At 37.6% G+C, this 19855-nt stretch overlaps 1 protein-coding gene across 2 annotated transcripts in view; it reads left to right on the top strand.

Annotated features, from left to right (window-relative positions):
- The first annotated feature begins 7582 nt into the window (after positions 1-7582).
- The window catches only part of AP3B1 (adaptor related protein complex 3 subunit beta 1), a 155869-nt gene continuing 143596 nt past the window's right edge, over positions 7583-19855 (top strand). Inside the window, exon 1 of one of the 2 annotated variants that reach the window (XM_059836743.1) lies at positions 7583-7831. In XM_059836743.1, the coding sequence (XP_059692726.1) occupies positions 7701-7831 (131 nt within the window). In that variant the 5' untranslated portion in view covers positions 7583-7700. Of the gene's footprint in view, positions 7832-17318; positions 17485-19855 lie in introns of those variants that run through there. The other variant, XM_059836742.1, reaches the window with a different exon arrangement.

Raw genomic sequence — 19855 nt, 5'->3', positions numbered from 1 at the left:
ACTGGTTTTATATGATAACTCCAAGCAGATGGGATAATGAGTCACATTCTCTGTGCAATTCATTACTTTATAGATATAGATCATAAACCAGAATGATCTCTATCAAATGTCTATTTTCTAGGCCACAGACTACACATCTATTCAGGTTTTTTCCTCTCATATATAGGTCATTCTTTATCTTGATCTCTCTGTATCATTTCAAGTTTTGTTAAATGCATCCTTTGATACACCGAACAGGACTAACTACGAATTTATTTAAATTAAGCCTATGCTCTAAAAAAGGCTTGTGAATACACATTGAAAATAGCTTCAACATTAAAAGCTTATAAATGTGCGTTATACTTTCTTAATCATAGGAAAAAACCTTAAGACTTAGTTAACTAAATACATGAGTTAGCTTTTGAATCTAAGTTGTAGGGTCTTGAGAAGCCCTTACCCCCTTCTAGAACAACCTAGAGATATTGTTCAACAGAACACACAATTCCATGGCCTTGGGAGTGCCAGGTTAGGAATGGCTGCTATTCAGATGTGACTGAAAGGGAAGTGTCTGGCAAAAAATATTGCTGGCTTGTTTCGTCCCCACCCCGTCCTCGTCTGAAATTATCTTTGTATCTAGTGTTATTTCCAAGATGTTATTTCAACTTTTTTATTCCAGATGTCTGCCAGGAAAATAATTTATTAACCTTTTCACCCCTTTAATATACAAGTGCACTTGAGTGTCGCAATTGCTTAAAGACCTTATTCTCAGCCAGTTCATTATATTCTTTCTAGAAACTATTTATAAATTATCATACATTTAAAAAAATCTGCTAGGATAAGTAACGCAAGTGTTTCACCCTTAGGAAAATGTGAAGACTAATAATTTTTTGGCATTAAGCCTTTAATTTCTCCCTTTGTTTCTCCTGCAATAAGAAACTATCCTATGTTTCTCACACAAATTCTATTACACTCTTGTTAAGAATTTTATCTTCTGTGATCACCACCTGAAAGAGCCACTATAGTTTTCTGATACTTCATTCTTCCTTTTTGGCCATTCCAGTTTTTAAAAGAAATTTTCTACTTTCTTTTATTTAATTCCACGTTCCACTTTATATTTTGTTTTAAAATACAAATATCAATACAAATACCTCAATTAATCAGTAAGAAAAAGAATATTAGGCATAATGTGAGCCTGCTACTGAATGGAGCAGGGACCCCAGCGATAGAGGTTCCACAGAAAGTAGAATTATTGAACATCTTTGCTTCAGTCTTCTCTACCTAGGCCACCCCTTAGGAACTCTAACCCAGAAGATCAGGGAGCAGGTTTGTAAAAAGATGGACTTCCTTTGGTTTAGAAGGATTAGGTAAGATACCATTTATTCAAACTTAACATCCACAATTCCATAGACCCTGATGGGACGTATCCATGAATGCAGATAGACCGGGTGGACACCATTATGAGGCCGTCTTTGAAAGGTCATGGAGATCAGGAGAGGTGCTGAGGATAGGAAGAAAGCAAAAAGGTCTTGCCCGGTCTTCAAAAGGGGCAAGAATGAGGACCTAGGAAACTACCAGCCAGTCAGTCTCACCTCAATCCCTGGGAAAGTAATGGAGCACTTCATTCTGGAGACCATCATTATCCACATGGACGATAAGAAGGTGATCAGGAGTCATCAATGTGGAGAAATTACATTTGCTCAGCCTGATTACTTTCTACAGTGAGGCAATTTCCTGGACAAATGAGGGGAAAGTAGTGAATATCATCTACCTCGACTTCAGCAAGTCTTTTGACACTATCTCTAAATGACAGGCAAACACAAGGTCCTGCATCTCGGGAGGAACAACCCCAGGCACCAGCACAGGCTGGGGCTGACCTGCTCGGGAGCAGCTCTGAAGAGAAGGACCTGCAGGTCCTGGTGGACAAGAAGCTGTCCATGAGCCACCAGTGAGTGCTGGTGGCCAAGAAGGCCATAGGTATTCTTTAAGCATTAGGAAGAGCATTGCCAGCAGGTCATGGAAGGTGATCCGGCCCCTCTATTCAGCCCTGGTGAGGATACAGAACTTCATATATTCTGGGCTCCTCAGGTCAACAGAGACATGGAGCTCCTGGAGCCGGTCCAGCAAAGGCTACAAAGATGATGGGGGGACTGGAGCATGTCACTTTTTAGGAAAGGCAGAGGGAGCTGATTTTGGTTACCCTGGAGAGGGGATCTATTGATGCTTAAGTATCTGAAGGGAGGATGTAAGGAGGGCAGACCAGACTCTTTTCAGAGGCACCAAAAAATAAAACAAGAGGCAATGGGCAGAAACTGGAACACAGAAATCTACTTGAACATGAGAAAGAACTTCTTTACTGTGAGGGTGCCTGACAACTGGAAGAGATTGCCCAGAGAGGGTATGGAATCTATTTCTCCAGAAAAGAGATTATTCAAAAGCTGTATGCACACACTCCTAAGTACTGCTCGTCTAGGGAAACCTGCTTGTGTAAGGAGGTTGGACAAGATGACATAGAGTGGCCCTTGCCAACTGTAGCCATTTGACGATTCTTTCTGCTTCTGTGGTCTCCTTAAACAGGCACTTTTCTAGCTTTTTTTTTTCTCCATTTGACATGACACATGCCACATGCTGTAGAATAAGATATCATTTTTGAAGGGTATTGTGCTCCAGCTATGAAGGAAAGGAGCGTGCTATATTAATTCAACATCAGTAAAACCTGTTCTGGCACTACTGTAATCTATACCAGGACTAATGCATAGTTGACTCCATGCCAAGGAAATCACGATATGTTTACAGTGTGCTTGTAATACACTAGCCATCTCTCTGCTTATGGCCAGTTGCTCAAAATTGCCTCTTTTCTTGTTTTATTATTGCACATACTGTAATTGCTACTTATCCAGCAATAAACTGAATTCCAATCTCAATCCCAAGAACTGAGAAGAGGTTCTTTAGGAGAGATCTAAGATGACTGGAAGATACAGAAACACTCTGAGAAGATCTTATAAACCTTCTGTTCTTTTTACTACTATTTATCTCTTTATTTCTGCCAAACAACTCACTTGCAATACCTTTAAAAATCAAACATGAACACAAATACATATTACCTGCACTAGTGTAGCTTAAAGGTAGAAGATGGCGGATGTGAGGGTACACAAGCAACACCAAGGCTGAAGCCCTTAGTAAGTGTGGCTCAACTTGCTTTAAAATCTGAGGATCCAGTAAGACACTTGAAGTATTCCAACTGTCAAGGCATGCATTTCAAGAGCAGCCTAAGTCAGTGGAGAATCTAAATAATGGCAGCACAATGAAGAAGAGATGTTACAATGAACACATAAACTACATACATGTACCCTCTTCTTAAAGTCTTTAACCTAAACTAGATTAAAGAGATCTTTAAATAAATGTATGTTACAAACTGTAACTATCAAACTAAAACACTAATTTAGGCAGATATGTTACAGAATAAATTGTTCATCTAGGCAAAAGGTTTTAAAAAGTTGTTATTTCAGCTTCATTACTTAAACTGGTTAAATATTTTGTTGTAACTGCATGTAATGCCATGCTTCTCTAGATTAAGAAAAGGAGAAGATAAAGCCTATAGATAGATCAAGGAGGAAACCTAGAATTTATATAGAAAAGGCCAATCAAGACTGAATCTGTAACTGGTGACTTCCTCATAATGGTAGTTATGACTAGCTGGGGTACTTGAGAGAATCCACCACACCCTGAATTTCTTCTCCTACTTAAAACAAATCTGAGAAAAAGCCAAATGTTTTCATTCTTCAGGAGCAGGTGTTTTTAAAATATAAGATATTGTGCAATAAGCATTTCAACACAGTTTTTAACATTTTAAACCTATTATTTGAGGTCTGTGAGCATTTCTGTCATGGGACTAATGGGAAATTGTTGGCAGTTGATTTAGGTTTCCTGCTTTGATATCATATTTGATGGTATGATATTTAAATATCTGGGAAGATTAAACAATGAAAAAATAACAAATAGTATTTTCAATTACAGTGGAAGTTTTGAAAACTGGTTCACCTTCCATTTTACATAGATTTCAATCACACCAAAGGTCTGATATCAATATGAAAGTATCACAGCACTTATTCCATTGGAGATATTTGTATTTCTGTAATATTTTTTAATATAATCCCAATTTTTTTAATTCCAAGATATTCTCTATCCAGAAGTAATATCTAATACTATGTTTCCGGTTCTTCTAATACCTATTTTGCATATTTATGCTTGAAGAAATTAAAAAGAACTCTACAACTGAAGAACTGTTTAATTTTTTGAATGTTTCTGTTTTGTGTTCTATGTTTTTGCTTTTTGCCTTCTACTTTTCCTATTCATCATTTAGCGAAAACCATCATAACCATTTGAAGGGATATCAATTGATGAAGATCAGATATATTTTGTATAATTTTAGAGTTTACAGAAGAGATGTATAATAAAAACAATGAAAGAGAATTTGAAGTATCCAGATTTCAAGAGTTGATATGTGAACTCGACTTCTGTGGATAACATGGCAGCCAGTCCTGCTAAGAAGGAATAGAGAACTGGTACTTTGGGGAAAAACTCATTTGCTTTCATTACAGTCACAAGTCTTGATTCACCTGCAGGGAGGCAGATTAAAGTGTTTTTCAGGCTCAGGACTACTGGAAGCTGAGTTCATGCCTCAGAATGAAAACCCGTTATGTCAGGTTGGAGAAAGAGTTCTTGGTGCTTAATTTTAAAGTAACTTATTATGTATCAGGTTTCTAGATCATTACTGAAAGAAAAATCATGTTACAAGAAGTTTGGATTGTATCATTGCTTACCCTTTATCAATGAAATTTACAAGACAATACTATTAGACATTTGTGTAGAATCTGCAATATCAGTATATTTTGCATACATGAGAGTCTATTAGCAACATACAGAGTATGAGCAAAGCTTTTAGTAGCTTGATATTTCTCTTATACAGAGCTTGAATTCCATTTAAAAGTAATTTTCAATGCATCTCTTGCCTTTTCCATGACAAATAACATACTAGTAATCTGAGCCACAAGAGGGCACACAATAAGCATTTGGCAGCCCAGTGGCCACTAATGTATATAACTTTGTGAAAAACACTGCAAAGTATCTTGTGTAAATGTTTCAGAAAGCCTAGAAAAGTTAATGTTTGTTGGAACTACAAAATTACAGCTTGTTGAGCAATATAATTCTTTTTCCCCTCAAAAGCATATGTACGCATGAGTTTTGATGAAAATGCTTATGTATTTATCTATAAAAATACATCTTCCTTTCCATTGAGCCTTAGAAACTATTTCCCAGTGCAATTAACTTCTAAAAGCTATGTCCATGCTTATATGTGTACATACTTGTATGTGTCCATATATTGTATAGTTGTTAACATCTGTGACTGGAAAGTAAGAAACTATGTAATTACCAGACACTAGGTAAGTAGATTTGTAAAGAAGGTATGAATAAGGCAGGTGAAATAGTTTCAGAAATAAAGGTAAGTGGAAAACTGAAAAGCAAAAGCCTTCTATGTTCTCTCTTTTAAGCCCTGTCTGTTAATTAACTTACGCTGCACAAAACTTTGAAATATACAATGCTGTAACCAACGAACGTAAGTGGAGAATTTAGATCTGGAGTAATGTGTTCCATGATTCTGTAATTTTGATATAATTGCATACAGGTATAAAGTCAATGTGCAAGTACCTTATCACTGCATGGTGATTTTGTAGACATAATTTAGACAGGAAAAGGCTATTCATTGAACAGCTGTGGCATACTTCAAGCCAAAACTAGATCAAGAACGATAGCAGAAGCTCACAGCTATCACTCCTGATAGGAATTTTCGATTAAACTTAATAAACCTTCAGGTAATATTTAACTGAAGCTCTGCATCACTGTTACTATTTTCTTCTCTTCTCATATCACAGTCCCATGTTCTTCCATCTCAATAGCCATTTGTCTTATTTTGCCCTTTGTACTGCCACAAATTACTCTGACAAATTCTACAAGTCTATTGCTTTCTTTTTCCATTTACTCTGAGAATATTTAAGTAGTACACGTAGTAAATACTATGTAGTAGATATACATGGTTAAAAAAATAGCTTATTGTACTTAAGGAGTTTTTAGTGCTAATAAAGCCTTATTTTATGGATTTATACAAAGAAGCAACCTCCTGCCCCAGAGAACAAGTAGACAGTCTTAAATGAAACTAGAATAGATCTACCTTACAAGCTGTTGACTTGGCCTCCTATAGATTACTCCTTCCTACACTCTATGTGCCTGGCACACAAATACAAGACATAGCTAGCAACCTCTTCATGTAAACAAAACCATGTTTGGAGTCAAAGTTCAAGTGCTGTCTCTCTTACAATTTGAAATAAATAGGCATGGTCTGAAAAACAGAGACAATTTCTAAGGACTGCTGACAGGAATTCTCAGATCTTTCTGTAGAGAGAAGTGGATGTCCATTTTTGTCTGGTTCAGACCCAATTCTCCATAAGCCTACTCTGATTTTTGATGCTTTAAAAATCAGAATGTAGAATCCTCTCTGGCTCTGTATGACTGATATGTGTCTGCCTCAAATCAAAACACAGGATGAGTACCAACAGTTCCTGTGACAGTCTAGGGTAGTAATAATTAGATATTTTTCTCTACAGGGAAAGAAAACTATGATGACTGCTACTGTAAACAATGAAAAAGGCAGAACAAAAATCAAAGTCTAAAAAACCAATAGGTAAAATGGAGATAGTCAAGAATATTCACACTGGGAATTTCCCAATCTAAACCACAATTTTCAAAAAACAGTGCTACGGAGGAAAAAAGCTGTGGGAGATCATAAAAAAATTAAAACACTGGCACCTACGGAAGGCAGCAATTGAAGACAGCTACCTTTACAGCAGCCCCACACTCTTAACAAATCCTTTACTGGTAAATCCTTTTATGAAAAGGATTAAATAAAAATATAAGTAAAATAATTGCTTGGTATTGCCTCAATTTCAATCAGAAAAGTCTAAGTTGCTGAAAAGCAAGCAAGTAAAAAAGCTGCTTCAGAGAAATATGACAACCCCCCCACCACCACTTTTTTCTTTTCTTCTCTGCAAGATAAAAAGTATTGATTGTGAACAGGTAACCTTTTGGAAATTAGTTCAGTTCTAAGGAGGAAAAGGTTGCACTCCACTAGCATATGTCAGGAGATGGATTGAAGGCTGCTCTAATGAACAGATTACTCCTGAAAAACTAGGGGAGATAGGAAAGATGGACGTAGGAAAACAGAATTGTAAAAAGGAATTAGGAGGAACTTCCCTCAGAAGGCCTCTAACTATACTTTTATATTTCTGGCATCACATGTGTAAACAGTTTGCTTCTATCGTCAGCGTGGAGTACTGGCATTCGTAACACAGTCACTAGAAGCAACAAACGAGACGGTGCTCTAGGCCAAGCTTTGCATTTCAAGGGGACGGCAGAGGCCGGGGGCGGCAGAGAGGCCAGTCGCAGGCCCTGGCCGGGCCCTTCCCCGGCCCTTGCCCGGCCCTTCCCGGCCCCGGGGCCGCGGCTGCGACCGCACGTCCGGGCCGTGCCGCCCCGCCCCCCGCCGCGTGACCGCCCAGCTTCCGGGGAGAGCGCCGGGCCGGCAGCACCGGGGGTCTGCGACGGCAACTTTGGCGGGGCGGGCGGGCAGCGGCGGCAGCAGGGGCAGCGGCGGCAGCAGGGGCACCACCATGTCCGGCAACGGGCTCACTTACAGCGAGCAGGGCGGAGAGGCGGCGCCCGAGCTGGCGCAGGAGGCGGCTCCCACCGTGACCCCTTCGGCTCCCGCGGCCTTCGGGCTCTTCAGCAGCGACACCAAGAAGTAAGGGGCTCGCGGGCGGGCGGAGGGGGTATCCCACGGGCAGGGGCAGTTCCAGGGGCCCTGGCCGGGAAGCCGCCCCTCCCCCTTGACTCCCGTCGTGACTCCGCGGAAAAGTTCGCTTGCTTGCGTTTAAAGTATGCATAGATAGTGAATTATCTGTAAAGGGTTTCTTTTGGTTTGTTTGGAAAACTGCTTATCGTTTCTGCTCTGTTTCGACAGCTAACCGCGGTGGAATTGTCCTAGTTTTGCCTTCGAATGTGTATCTATAAAAAAAGTGTTTGTAAAAAGAAGTGTTTGTGATAGTTATGGCTGGAAGTGTAGTGGATCGGGGCGAGGTGGCCAGCTCGAAGTGGGTGTTAACAGTGTTAACAGTGTCTTGGTCAGAAGTCAAAATGAGGAAATGGAGAAGGTAAAAAAAAAAACTAGCCAAGTGTACCGGTACAGAAAGCTTTCAGCTCCTTAAAGTAAAAGTGTATTGGAGAGGAAGAATGTCCAAATGAAAGGATCAAAAGGTTTGCTAAGCTGGAATTGTATTCTGCAACAAATTGGAAATCTATTCCAAGAGCAACCAATAAAAAGCACCATAAACTTAAGGTCTCATGTACATTAGAAAATCAATTGCTGCGTCTTCAGTTTGATTGTTCTGCACAAAGAGAACATCTATGCTCTGGAAACCTCGACTGATGTGTTTATTTGTGAGCCACAGCAGAGTAAATCATGAAAACATGGAGCTGCAGGCACTCTAATGCTTAGCTCTATGAGACAGAAGCTGATGGGCCTCCTCAGTTTGCCAGATGAGTCTCATTTCTTTTTCCCCTTCTATTTTGCTAAATACTCCACTTTTTCATTCCAGTTCAAATTTTCTCTGCTCTAGTATAAATGTGCTTCTGTGGATCTATGTGTTTTAGCTGATTTATGTTGTTTGCACCCTTCTTTCCTTATCCCCTTCTGTAGAAACAACTTGGCACTTTATTTCCAAACTATTATTTTGCTAGTTTCTTTTTTCCACGGGGGGGGAGGATATCCTGTTCGTTGAACATGGCCATAATTTTCTATATAACTCATCAACTTAGGACTGTTTTTTAGATGAAGTATAGTTCTCTATTTTATTAAGTGCAGAAGCTGAAGTGAGTGATTCTACCCGAGGCTCCCCAGTGATCTCAGGGAAATACAGCTCTGTGGTCCTGAGATGTTTTCTACATGTGTATGTATATGGATGTCTTTTAGGATGGAAGGACCAGCAGCTTGTGCTATGTGACCATGCCAAATTAATTAATCGCTCCTCTAGACTTGCTCTTGCCCTTGCAGGAGTGTAATGCTCTAAAGGAATGACTTGAGAGTAAAACAGACATTGCTGTCTATGGTCTTTTGTAGCTGACAATCAAATTCTTGCTGAAATAGGGTGTTATCCACAATTCGCTTAACACAGTTCACTTCAGCTTAACACTTGCGTGGTTAAGCTCTGAGTATAGATTGGGTAGCTGAGGAACAGACGCTGTGCAGGGAAGGTGATGTGTGTAGTGTGAAAAAACCCCTGGACTGCAAGTGAGGGTTATTGTCAGAAAAGGAGACTGTGTGTCACTCTAGTTGGAAAATGCAGTAGTCATTCGTCAAGCATATATATTTTATTTCTAATAGTTCACTCTAGTAGTAGTGCAAAACCTGCTCATCACAAGGCAATATAAGACAATACAGAGAAGTGCAAGATGTGTCCTTGCATCTTGTGCATGAAGGTGTGGGTAAAGGGTGAAATGGAAATTACTGTTAGAATTTTTTAAAGGTTGTTTGCTACTGATCTCTCTAGATTGTCTCTCATCATTGCTGATATACTCATGTCTGATATTATTGTGTTATTTCAGTGCTTGGCTAACTTTTTTGGTTGCTGAAAAAGGGGAATTCTTCCTTGGTTCTGCTGATGGTACCAGAAATATTCCTTATACATGTATAGTTTAGGGCCCAGAACATTAGTGCAGTAATGTTAGACCAGAGCCCAGTGCTTGCCTGTTGCCAATCAATCAGAACACTATAATGTAGTTATTGTGTAAGTATCAAGATAGTAATGTAAGCACTTCATTGAAAAAGTTACAGTCATTTTCTTTGTGTTGTCTGTCTTTCCATTCGTCACGAAGTAGGCCAAAATGGTTAAGAAAATAATGAAGTTGTTAGGATAAGTTGCCTTTGATCTTGAGACTGAAGAGCCCATAAAGAGGCACAAATCAGTATTGGTAGACTTAAATCTGAAATCCAAAGTTGGTCTAATATGAATTATTTGTTCTTTTTTTTTTTCTCACATTTCAGTAGGACTACTCTGCTGAAGTTCATATAATCTAAAAGCTCTGAACATCCCTTGGTTTAAAAGCCTATGTGTCATTCTCCTGCTAAAGCTGCCTTTTTTACCTTTAGCATTCAATGATCTATCCACTAACTTTCAATTAGAAATATAATTTCAATTCAATTAGTGAATATAGTATTTTTGGTACATGCTTGTGTTGTAGTTTGGTTCAAACATGTGCTATTAGTATTGAAAATATCTTAGTTCATCAAAATTTCTGTCCTGGTGACATCTTTACCCTGACAAAGTATAAAGTTTTACTGTTAGAAGATTATTAAAAATAATTGTATATTTCATGATCTTTTCTCTTAATATAAGCAAGGTGCATTATGTTGCACGCACCATGTGCAAACATTGTTTCTCATTAGGTAATAGATGGTATGTATCCACTGCAGTGAAAGAAAATAGAAAACATAAAAATACAATTTTGATCTGCTTCTGTGAGATGTTTGTACATGTTTAGGACAAAAGAGAGGAGGTAAGAGGAGGGTTTTCTAATCTCTCTGTAGTATTACAACATGCACATAAGAAACTGATTTCCTACTGGTGTTGACTAAACTAAAACTATTCTTGAATAAGAGATTTCAAAACAAATATATTATACTGGTGCTAGCTTTTTCTGTGTGTATTTAATCCTGATTAAAGAGGCAAATAGAACTTGTGGTTTTGGTATGTAGTGCTGTTAAAGCCTTTTGGTTAGTTAGGTGAATGAAGTAGATCTGGTGTTCGGAGAATGGAATTTTTTGCGTTCATACTGTTAAGCATCTCAATAATTAAATAATTGAAAGATCTTACATACCTGAGATGAGTCAGTAGGAACCTTCTTGTGTGGAAAAGGCCCTGTTGCATGCCTTTTGCTCTCCTTCCTCTCTTCCTCTTTCACACTTGTCACATGAACTGGCATGTATGGTATTCCTTTATAAAACTTGTGTATTTATGTTTTAAGAATATATTTGTGTGTCCAGGCTGGCAGTTTGACCCTTGTCTGTGAACTGAAATATTTTAGATATTCACATGTCCCACATGCTTCAAAAAGTAGAGAAAGGGGGCAGATTCTGGTCCCCAGAGTAATGGAAACAGTCTCCAGAGAAGTCCTTGCCCGTAACAGAAGTTTTCAGCAGAAAATTTGTAAGAACTGATAGGTTATGTGAATCTTTGTACAAGCTGAATCCAGCATATGGGCCTCAAGCTATTTCTTCTAGTTCTAGATTAATGGACTCCATGCAGTAAACACCGCCTAGCTGGAATCTCAGAATCTCCTGTTTAATGTAGAGAAGTACTTTGTGATTCACATCACCTAAGTTAATAGAATATTTTTATAGTGACATTATGCTTTATTACATTATTATTGCTCTAAGTGGAGGAGTGAAAATTCTAACCACCTTCCAACATGTAAGAGTACCTGGAGAGCTAATTAGAAACACAGAATCCCTGTTAATTGCATATATTAGAGTACAGCTATACCTGCTTACAGATAATTGCAGGTGGACGGAGGATTTTCATCTATATTAATTGCATTTAAACAAAACTTACCTGCATGTAAAATTAGAATATAATAAGGTTTGGTACTTGGAAGTGGTACAATTTCAGCAATAAAACTAGTTATTGCTTTAGCTGATAAAATGTAGCAACTTAAGAGGTGAACCATAGGAGTAGCATCAGTAGATGTCAATTGTTAAGTGCAGCATTGAAGGAGATGGCAAAATTTATAACACACATTTTCAACTTTACTGATTTGCATCTTTAAACTATTTCTGCCAAGCAAAATACGTTTGTAATTTATTAGATTTTTTTGTTGCAAGTCTGGCTTACATGTTTTGTTGAGGCATTCGTCAGAAAACTCGGTAGTGCTGCAAACTCATTTTTCTTTGTGGAGATTTGCAAGCCTGTTTTGCAGAGAGCTGAAGGTGGTGATTTCATTAAGATACTGATTCCCCAGTTCTCTGTGCAGAAGACTTTTCCAAACCCATTGGAGCTAAAAACTTGCTTTCAACAGCTGCCAGAGGCGTTCTTGGAGTCTTAAATTGATCTAGTTTTGTCTTGGCATATTCTGTTCAACCAGTCATGGAGAGATTATACATAGATTGCCATTTGTGAAATTCTTGGAGGAGACTCCAGCTCTAATATTCAAACTTTATGCATCCACTAGCTCATTGGCACAACTACTTTCTTTCTCCATCTGTTAAAATGGCCCTATGCCCACCAATATGGTTATATGCCAGTTTCGGTAGGATGTGCAACCCAGCAAAGATGAATGGTTTGGATGAATTGATGAGTCTACAAGATAAAATCAGAACCCTCTAGTCAGTACAAGGATAGGAACTAAATGCAGTATACAAATGTGGGCATGCTATTGCAGAACACTTCTCCAGCTGAAATCTGTCAGATCTGATGGGAAGTGCCACACAGTGAATATGTTCTTATTGTCATGCCCTTGGCACACATGAGGATGCAAACAATGAATTGTTGATTTGCTGTGCCTCTGTGTAATGTAGTCACTTATTTTTTGTGGCTTTTTTATTCTCTCTGAAAGGCAAGTTTTACAGTTTTAAAGTTTTCATTGTGGTTTCTGCATATTTACTGCATTGTCATTTATTTGCGTTAGACATTTGCTTTGATCTGCATCCTGAATGGTATTAAATAGACATATCTACAGCTCTTATGGGGCTGAACTTCCATGTTTTTAGTTCTGCTTTTTTTTGAAGGCTGTTCTTGTTTGTGCCACCCCTTGATAGTTTTGATACTTGGAGGAAACTATAATGGTTTTTGTATTCTACCAGAAGATGAGCAGCATTGTAATGCTGTTAAACAGTGTTTCTGAAACCTGGACATATATGTAAATATACTAGCACTGAGTAGGTTCTGGCAACACCACCTCTGTGGTTGTATCTTTCAAAGAAGCCTTTTCTCAATATTTTTGGGAAAGCTGGAAACACTAGGAGTTGGACTCAATGATCCCTGTGGGTCCCTTCCAGCTGAGAATATTATGTGGTACTGTTTCTCACTTATAATCCCTTCACAATTGTCAAAGGCTGCAAAGTGATCTATAAATGTCTGCAAATTCTGAGCACTAGCCTCAAGAAAGGCTCTAAGGTGACACAGCCATTTAAGTGGCAGCACCACTTCTGATGACACTCTTTCAGCCTTCAGAAAACTGTCTTCCACTGAGGAAGATTTCTGTCTGGCAGAAGTTTCCCTGCCATATTGGTGGTGTGGGTACTATTAGAAATGATTATATGCAGTGCAATTGCAAGACTGAATCTTTTCATCCTTTCAGACAACATTTCTTCTTGCTGGGTGAAAGTGCCTTTTAACTACTCCGCTGACAACAGATAATGTTAGCTCAAATCACAGTCCGATCCAGAAGGGATTTCAAACTGCTTTGTCATACTATATGCAATCTGATTAGAGCTTTTGAAATATAGGTAGTTTACCTGGTAGTTTATCTGCATTGATGATGGTGGTAGCAGCAGTTTAAAAGGTGCTGATGCGCTGAGTTGTTCACGTGTTGCTCAGGTGGTATCTATTCACGACAGAGAACTGGGAGATGCTTTATTTAGTTTTTAACTTTTCACTTTCCTGTTTCCTTAATGGGAGGGAAAGAGCGTAACTAAACATCCAGATTGCAAGTGCTTTGAGAAATTAGTGGCAAAGTTAACAATTAAATGAGTTAAATTATGCTTCTGGTCAGGCTATAACTGGTTTTATTCTCTGTGGCTCTCACCCTTACAGGATACTACAATTATCCTGGTTTCCCTCACATCTCTAGTCCATTCTTTAAAACTATTTAGTTTGCTTTTTACATAATGGGCTTCTTTTTCAGATTGAAAAATCAGGTGTGGCTGAAAAAGAAATAAATTCTTATCTCAGTTTCTCTTTAAACCATAGAACAACTACACTCATAGCCACATGATTCAAGGTTTCCTTGAAGTAGTAGTTGAATTCCATGTTGTGAATTAGAAGTAAATATAATGCTATAATGGAAAAGAATGGTAGTACTGAACAGGACCACAAGATGTCATTCAAACAGTTTATGGCACAGACCAAAACACAGTGAAACTCAGATTTCTTATTTTCCTGCTAGAAGAAAACCTTAAATCAACAAAATTAACTTGAATTGCAGCATGTTTTTGCTCCCAGTTAAACTTCCATGTTTTATGGGTCTGAAATCAATTTGCAGTTCCTCTTTAAATGTTAAATTCAAACTTGCTTAGAGTTTACACAATAGCATGACCTAGAATAAACCAATTTATTTTAAGCAATTTGCAGTACCAGTAAAATATCAAGGAAAAAAAAATAATTTTTTCAGGAAGCATGGGACATTCCCTAGGACTTTATTGCTACTCAGGTGCCAAGAGTAAAGGTTACACTGCTCTGTAAATACGTATTTTCTTTTTCAAACTTGGTAACATCCACAGTATTTAGAATTTCATGTTGAAGGCCAAAAAGAAAAAATTTAATATGCTATGGTTTAAAGTATGTCCTGAAGTATGTCCTGCCAGCTGAAGTCTCTTGAATGCAAAAACAGTGTAATTGATACTGTGTAACTGAAATTATGCAGTGGATGGAAAACTTGAAACAAGAAATGCATTGTCAAAACTCGGCTGAGTGAGACTTCTATAACTTCTGTTCTATAAGAGCTTTATTCCATAATATCTAAACTGGTGACGCTTGCTTCCTCCCCTGTGGTGGATTTGTTTACCACTTCCTGTATCTTACCTTACAGTGCTATAGTGCTATCCTTATATGTGAAGGTGTTCTGTCTTACCAGGGTTTATTTGTTCAGAATTCACTCTCCTTTCCTTGAGGGGATTACAGCTGTTCCAGAGGTTATTGTTGCATTGCTAGTTGGGCTTCAGTTGCAGTTTTGATACTCATGAATCTTCTGCTTAATTACTAAGAAGGCTAATGATTAGCAGGTGACTTCTTTCAGTAACTGACATGTCAGAACTGTGGCAAAACTTGAAAATCTGTGGATTTAGTTTCATGGTGTTGCTAAAACCAATAGAAAATAAATGTGTATTTTACCAGAGTGGAGCAACCGTTTTCTTAGTAATAGTTGTTAGGAACATGGTGATGCAGTGCCAAATGGCATGCCACAAATTCTGGATAAATATTTTAGTATAACTGGGAGTTTGTCATAGTTCCTATGGGGAGGCAAAGTAACTGAGACAGAGGCCCAGATTTATTGCTGACATAGCTGTTTGAACCTCAGTGATGTTTAGTTATGCCTACCTTTATTTTTCTGTAGAAGTGGGTAACATTGCTCATTGGAATCTGTAATCCTAGTCTTAATCTCAGCAAGATGCCAGTTTCAGTGACCAAGTGTGTGCTGACAGTAGTATGGCATATTCAGAATTTTTCTTTGAATGCTCTTCGCCATAATCAACATGCAGAGTAGGGTGATCAAAGTGTTTTCTAGCATAGTACTTCAGGCTTTTAAAGTGTAATCTTGTGACTGTCAAGATCTAAGGTTGTTTTTTGTCTTTTCTTTTGTTTCTTACTCTCCATATATTTACCGTACCCCTACACCCACCATCCTCTTTTATCTTGAGGCAGTTGTAAGGATGTGGCTTATTCCTTTTTTAATGGCAGGGCAATAGAGGCCACCAGAAAGAACATGAGAACTAGAAAAGGTAACTGGTGGTTTTTGTTTCTTTCTGGTAGTAACACCTCTAAGAGTAATCTAAACTAGTAGGTCTGTCACTGGTCCTATGATACTCATATCCTTATCGTGTCTATAAATGGTACAAAGGTATGAGGAAACAGTGTTTTCATGTAGAAAGAAAAAAATAGTGTATATCTTAAATGCTACAAGTATAAAATATAAAAACATAGAAGAAAGTTAGAAACTGACTACCTCGATTTAACATTCAACCAATGTTTCAAGGAGGACATATTTTAGATGTGTTTTGTGATGTCCGTCATGTTGTGTCATTGCAAATCTGTCATGTGTGATACCTGCTGTGAAAGGTGATGAGTTTGCATTTCTAATTTGTACTACTTTAGCTTTCAGATTGTAATACTTAGGAATACAAGCCTGTGATGCTAAAGATTACAAAGACAGTTAATAATTGACTTGGTGCCTTTTATGGTAGATGCTATACAAGTACTAAAGATCATATTTCATAGTACATACTTAATATTTCATATGAGTATTTCTAATTATTGTCTATACCAGTGCTTTCAGCTTGCAACTTTTGAGGACAGTGGGCCTATATTGAAGTAGATGTGAAGACACTAGATTATATCCTGGGAACTCAAGGGAATCTTGTTGAGTTCTTAGAATACATCATTGGGCAGACAAGTGGGAATCTTCTTGTTTTTCTAGTTTTTTTTGCTCTTGGAGAGTCATTTTACCTCTTCTTACTGTTAGGGAAAATGGCTGAGACTATATATCTATACTCAGCCAAAAGTTAGGTGTTTTTTCATCTGCTGTTGTTGGGACCATTACTTTCCTGCTTCTCATATTTCCGTATCATTTGTCAGGTATCAGATTAGGCTTATTTAAACCTGGTGTTGCTCCTGAAGTAACAACATTTATATTTCAGTGATCTATAATATGTACCTGGCTCTGTAAGTGTAGAGTCTCTCAAAGTTTTAGCAGGGAGAGGCAAAGGTATTGATGCAGTTGAAGGTTACTTGCATTTTCCTGAGTCCCTGGCAAGTGGAAGTAAGTGATAAAGAGAGTATTTGTCTAGGATTGTGTATTGAGGAACTGTCACCTCAGCATAACTAATGAGTATAGAAACATGAACCCTAGTGTGACTGCAAAGCTTACATTTATGTTTACATTTATTTCTATTTAGAGGGATTTTATTAAAAGATTGAAATTTCCTTCAAACTTCTTAATGATCAAAATATGAAAATACTTGTACTGTACAATAAATTATATTACAAAAGACTGAAATGCATTTGCTTTTCCCATTGTTCATTGAGGCTCTGATAAGAGATGTTTTTGGAGGGAAGTGACCTTTGAAATTTGCATATGTTATTTGTTTCTGGAAGTTAAAACAGCAAGGGAGTGCATATCCTGTTACTTTGTAAGATTTTCTTTTTTTTTTAGAGTAGACCTCACTCTTGGCAGGCAACCTTGGTTGAGTTCAGTGATTTTTTGTATTGCTTTTTTACATACTTTGCTAAAAAGGATGGAACAAAACTCCACAATGCTGGGCAAAATAATTGAGGTGTCTTGCACTATTAAGTCTGCTCTTAAAGGGAAAAACTTTGATGTTACACTGAAACCATATCTAACTGTAGAAGAAAAAAGGCTTGCTGCTGCTGGTGATCAATGTGGATATATGGAGCAATATTTTACTCTGTAAGTATCTAATATTTGCTAATCCTGGATTATAATTTGTTAGAAAAGATATCTAAAAACACAAACAAACCATCTATTCAAGTAACATTGATTTCCATATTGATTCATCAAGAACTTGTTGTTTAATTCCTATTTTTCTTTCTTTACTTTTTCCCCTGCTGCTTTTCTCATATGGAAACAAGGCCGATTGAAAACAGGTCTTCATATATAAATTTCTGTGGTTTATATCTTCCCAGCTAACAGTTCAAAAGGTTTTAATTTGAAGTGTATGATATAACATTTTCTATAAGTGTTTAGAACTGGAGCTCATCAATGAACACTTCTGTCTTCGCATCTTAAATTCGTCTTTTCATTTTTTCTTGTTGTTTGTTACATTCTGGGAGATGATCTTCAGCATGTACTTGGATCTTGTTCTGTGTAACTTCCTCCATTTTTGCTACTTCATCCTCAAACTCAAATTATTATTTCTATATTTTCCACTTTGTTGACATATTCTTCTTTTTTGTTTGTTTGCTTGTTTGTTTGTTGATTAATATTTTATCTTCTATTGGTTAATGAATTTCTCACTTCTCATGATAACTGGTCCACATGTTCAACCTTTCTCTTATTCTGGGTCAGTGATTTTTTAAGTCAGTGGTCCGTGGTCACAGTCTCTCCTGCCAGAATCGCCTTTTACCCCATTGGAGCTGATTCCACACTATTGCTGAGTTGTTTTTATTAGTTTCCTCTTTGTCTTGGTGGTCCTGCAGAACATCCTTGTGGCCCATCAAATTTGCATTCTTGGTCTGCCCTTAGGGGTGTGTCCTTTTTCCCAAGATTTGCGAACCTCACCTGGGGTCTGGGATCATTGAAACATGTCAAGCCCTAAACCTTAACAAGGCAATTCTACAGACAAGTAATTTGTCTTTCTAACACACAGACCTCACTGCTTGTTAGCTGCTCACAGAACTTGCTTGTTAGCTGCTATCCATTTCACAGACTGAATCTCATTTGTTGTTGATTAGGCTTGAAATTGTACAAAGATGAAACATCAAAGAACATCCTTTCTTAAGAAAATTTTTACATATTTCACATTTTCAACAACAGTAGGAAACTGGAACCAGGAGCATAGGACTAAGAGCAACTTTCTGAATCAAGTCCTGTCTTTTGCTGTGTAACTTTTCTTACCATGTTGTACAGATTCCTGCACAGAGAAGAATTATGACTTAAGCAGAAGGAGTTAGAGGTTTCTGAGTTTCTGTTTCCAGCTAGAGCAAAGTGTCAGGCAAAGTACTACAAGTGGATCAAAAAACCTGAGACTTACTTGGTATCCTGTGAGGAATAGGTGAGTAGAAATGGTCAATAAAAGCAGCTGTTTCTGTGGTCAAGAGTGATGGGAGTAAAGAGAGCTGCCAAAAATTAAATCAAAGCTATGCTTCCTAAAACATTAATTGGAAATGGAACTTCACAGAGGGATTGAAAGGTAAAAAGCCCAAATTATTAATGATATTTTATGTACAGCCCCAAGCCAACAAATACTTTATTTCTAATATAAAAAATAAGGATATGGATCTGAGGGGAAAATATGGAGTGAATAAAATAAGTTGGATGATGTAGAGGCGAATACAAGCAAATCAGAAAAATATAGAGTTTATTGTAGAGAAAGGAACAGGAATGTGGATAATAGGAGAACGTGTGACATGTTTGACTTATCAACCTTGAGTGGTGTTACAAGAAGGTATGTTGTATGTTATGACTTGCCTTGAGGAAGGTGTCTAGCTATAGACTTACTAAGCTGATCTGAGCAGTATGCAAAACTACAGGACACAATTGAATGGGGCGTATATTTTAAATAACCAAAGCACACAACCAAACAAATGTAACAAAACAAAAAACAAACAAACAAACAAAAAAAAAGTAACAATAGAAGAATGACTTTATATATCTTTGAAAATGTCCAGGAGTAGCTAAAGATAGTAAAAACCTTTGAGTGATGCAGACAAAATAGGGAGTTACATATAATTTTTGGGAAGTGGTACTAAAGCAGGCAAGGAAATTTAATACTTCCTTTATTTTTTTCCTTTTTTTTTTTTAAGATAATAATTAGATATTAAGCTGTCAAGTGAAGCAAATATTGACAGTATAGGGAATCTGTAATAGGTTGCTCCAATTATTTCATGAAACACTTGGTTTTGAAAAAGGAGTTAGACTTACATTGTAAGTTGCATGTAGGTATCCTGAATTTTACATACCTTAGCTTAGTAGGAAATGCATTGATTGTTTTGTTGTTGGTTTGGTTTTTTTTCCATCTGGTTGCAGTTCTTATGTGGATGTATACTGAAATGTGGGCAATGTGGATTTCTTGTGGGGAGGCATGAAGCAGATGCAGTAC

Source organism: Haemorhous mexicanus, chromosome Z, assembly GCF_027477595.1.
Source record: "Haemorhous mexicanus isolate bHaeMex1 chromosome Z, bHaeMex1.pri, whole genome shotgun sequence".
Taxonomy (NCBI): domain Eukaryota; kingdom Metazoa; phylum Chordata; class Aves; order Passeriformes; family Fringillidae; genus Haemorhous; species Haemorhous mexicanus.
The sequence above is the reverse complement of the archived record's forward strand: the minus strand, read 5'-3'. Positions and strand labels throughout refer to the sequence as shown.